This window comes from Oratosquilla oratoria, chromosome 24 (assembly GCF_046742065.1).
Source record: "Oratosquilla oratoria isolate Oo_2021 chromosome 24, ASM4674206v1, whole genome shotgun sequence".
In the NCBI taxonomy this organism is placed as follows: domain Eukaryota; kingdom Metazoa; phylum Arthropoda; class Malacostraca; order Stomatopoda; family Squillidae; genus Oratosquilla; species Oratosquilla oratoria.
Genome location: NC_134800.1, coordinates 16,603,984 through 16,606,483, shown reverse-complemented (window position 1 = coordinate 16,606,483; position 2,500 = coordinate 16,603,984). Strand labels below are relative to the sequence as shown.

Sequence of the window (2,500 nt, the reverse complement as noted above, 5' to 3'; positions counted from 1 at the left end):
AGAGGCTGCAGCAGATCCGAGGTGAATACACACACACACACACACACACACACACACACACACACACACACACACACACACACACACACACACACACACACACACACAACTCCCCACCCACGAGAGAGTCGGAGTAACGACCCGAAGTGCGGCGCTATCAAAATAATCAAGGTATCTTACGTGACTGCACAGTTGCGTGTACTCTCGTCGTTATCATTATCATGAGTCGAAAACTTCTGTCCAGAATGATATGACAAACTGTCTCCAGCATCACCAGTGTACCTGTTGCAGGAAAACAGGAAAGACGAAGGAAACAGAAGTTATATATATAGAAGGGTGCTTTGCTTTAAGGCTTTACACTCACTAACACTAAACTTTTTCTCATAAGGGTGCATTACCTTCCGCAGTTCATGACGTATTCGGAACTCGAGTCCCGGACGTGGAAGAAACCGTACTTGGCCCACCTCGTGACGTTGTCGAAGTCGGACATGTCAATGCGGAGCTCCTGGAGACTGTGGGACGTCAGGTGGTGAATATTTTCAAGGCCGAGCCAATGCTCACCCTCCAGGTCCCCGAAGCCCCTCTCGTACTCAATCCAAGTACGATAGAAGTCCTGGTAAGGAGGGAGGTCGTCGCGTCTTTGAACCACGGTCCATCCTCCACCATCTGTCTCCTGATCGCAAAAGACTTGGAGAACCCAGTTGGGACAGCAGGAGAAAGGATAGATCATCCTGACACCACGACCGGAGTCTCCATCCACCTTCAAGTCGAGGCAGTGTCGAGGTCGGGAATAATCCTTCTTGGGCGTAAGGGCTTCGGGGTAGGACTTTGTGAGGTTTTGGAGGGTGTGGAGCAGCGCTTGTAATGGCAATGTCTCTGCTGTGTTCTGTAGTTCCTGGACCGAGGTTGAGATTTGCTGGATGTCCAGCGTCATGTTCTGAATAGCCAGTGCAAACAAGGGCGACTGCTGCAGCGTCTGTGGGTTGCTGTCCTCGTGGCACTGTGCCAGGGCGCGACTGACGCACGAAGGTCCGAACCCCGCCAACTCCAGGAGCGAAGAGACAGAGCCCGTTGATAGCTTGTGTCCGCCACAAGGAACTACGGTGATCGAAATATAGAAGAAGACCGCTACCAGCTGGAGCTCGACTATCCTTGCGTGCATTTTGTTGTCGTGTTTACGGAGAATCTGTAAAATGGCGCTGCCTTTGCAGATATCATATAGGAGCTCTGTTGTCTCACGGCCCTATGAACTCCCTGTCAACGGACGCTCCAATATATTGTGTGTTTGACCAGGATTCCACCTTTCTCCATCTCATGAGTTTGGAACACCGTATTCTTTAAGACATTTGTTGGAGCGAATAACTTAACTGAGAAAGCTGTTACATCTATACCTCCTATATTTTGTTATAAAATAAATACCTAAGAAGCCAACATTTCAATGGAAAAAAATATTGCAGTTTCAGTCGTTGGTAACTCTAGGTCCTCTTAACAGACATGACTAGGGCGAAAGAGCCACAAGGTCGAATCCATTTTTTTTTTCTCATTGCTCACTCATATTACCACAGTGTTTTCCTGACTCATCAATGAGACTTTAGTGCCAATGACTTTCTTCAAACAGGTTTTTCCGTGAATCTGCTTGTTTATGTAATTCGGTATGCCTGTGCTTCCCTAAAAATATATACTTTGTACTAATATATAAAATATAAGCTATGTCTTGGGTGTTTCTACTCTTTAATATTGTCGGTTAAAATTACTTTTGATAATTCATATATATTTTTTAGCCAACCTTAATCAAAATACGTATATGCAGAGATATATTTTTTCTGGAGAAGGGAAAATGAGAGGAAATGACAAGAGGTGACAGAAAGTCATATATAAGTGAATTCAGAAGGTAAGTAAAAAGTTGTGTTTGAGAACTACAAGGGAGGGAGTGGTAAAAAAGACTACGGATGTGCATCTACCCACTAAGCAGGAGAGGAGTGGAATACGAAACATGTTATTGGGCACGGCCATTTATCCATCTACCCACTATCTAGCTATCAATATATTATAATACGTATACAGTACAATTATACATATATGTAATATATATATACATATATATATATATATATGTATATATATATATTTATATATATACACGCATATACCTTTATATACACACACGAACATATATAGATATATGTAAATATAGACATATATATATATATATATATATATATATATATATATATATATATATGATGTAAGCGGAATAGGAAACACAGGAGTCTTAGTCTTGAGTTTTAGGAATAAACTCAAGACTAAGACTCCTGTGTTTCCTATTCCGCTTACATCAACCTCTCATAATGTCTCAACAATATATATATATATATAATTACATATATGCATATGTACATACATACATATATATGTATATATATATATATATACTTACATATATATATGTAAATATACATATACATATATAAATATATATACATATATATACATATATATA

At 40.6% G+C, this 2,500-nt stretch overlaps 1 protein-coding gene across 2 annotated transcripts in view; it reads right to left on the bottom strand.

Moving 5' to 3' along the window:
* LOC143038207 (microfibril-associated glycoprotein 4-like) overlaps positions 1–1,232 on the bottom strand; it is a 2,891-nt gene extending 1,659 nt beyond the window's left edge. Inside the window, exons 1-2 of one of the 2 annotated variants that reach the window (XM_076207210.1) lie at positions 399–1,232; positions 181–282 (exon numbers count right to left, since the gene is read on the bottom strand). In XM_076207210.1, the coding sequence (XP_076063325.1) occupies positions 181–282; positions 399–1,162 (866 nt within the window). In that variant the 5' untranslated portion in view covers positions 1,163–1,232. The remainder of the gene's footprint in view (positions 1–180; positions 283–398) is intronic. The other variant, XM_076207211.1, reaches the window with a different exon arrangement.
* Between the last annotated feature and the right edge of the window lie 1,268 nt (positions 1,233–2,500).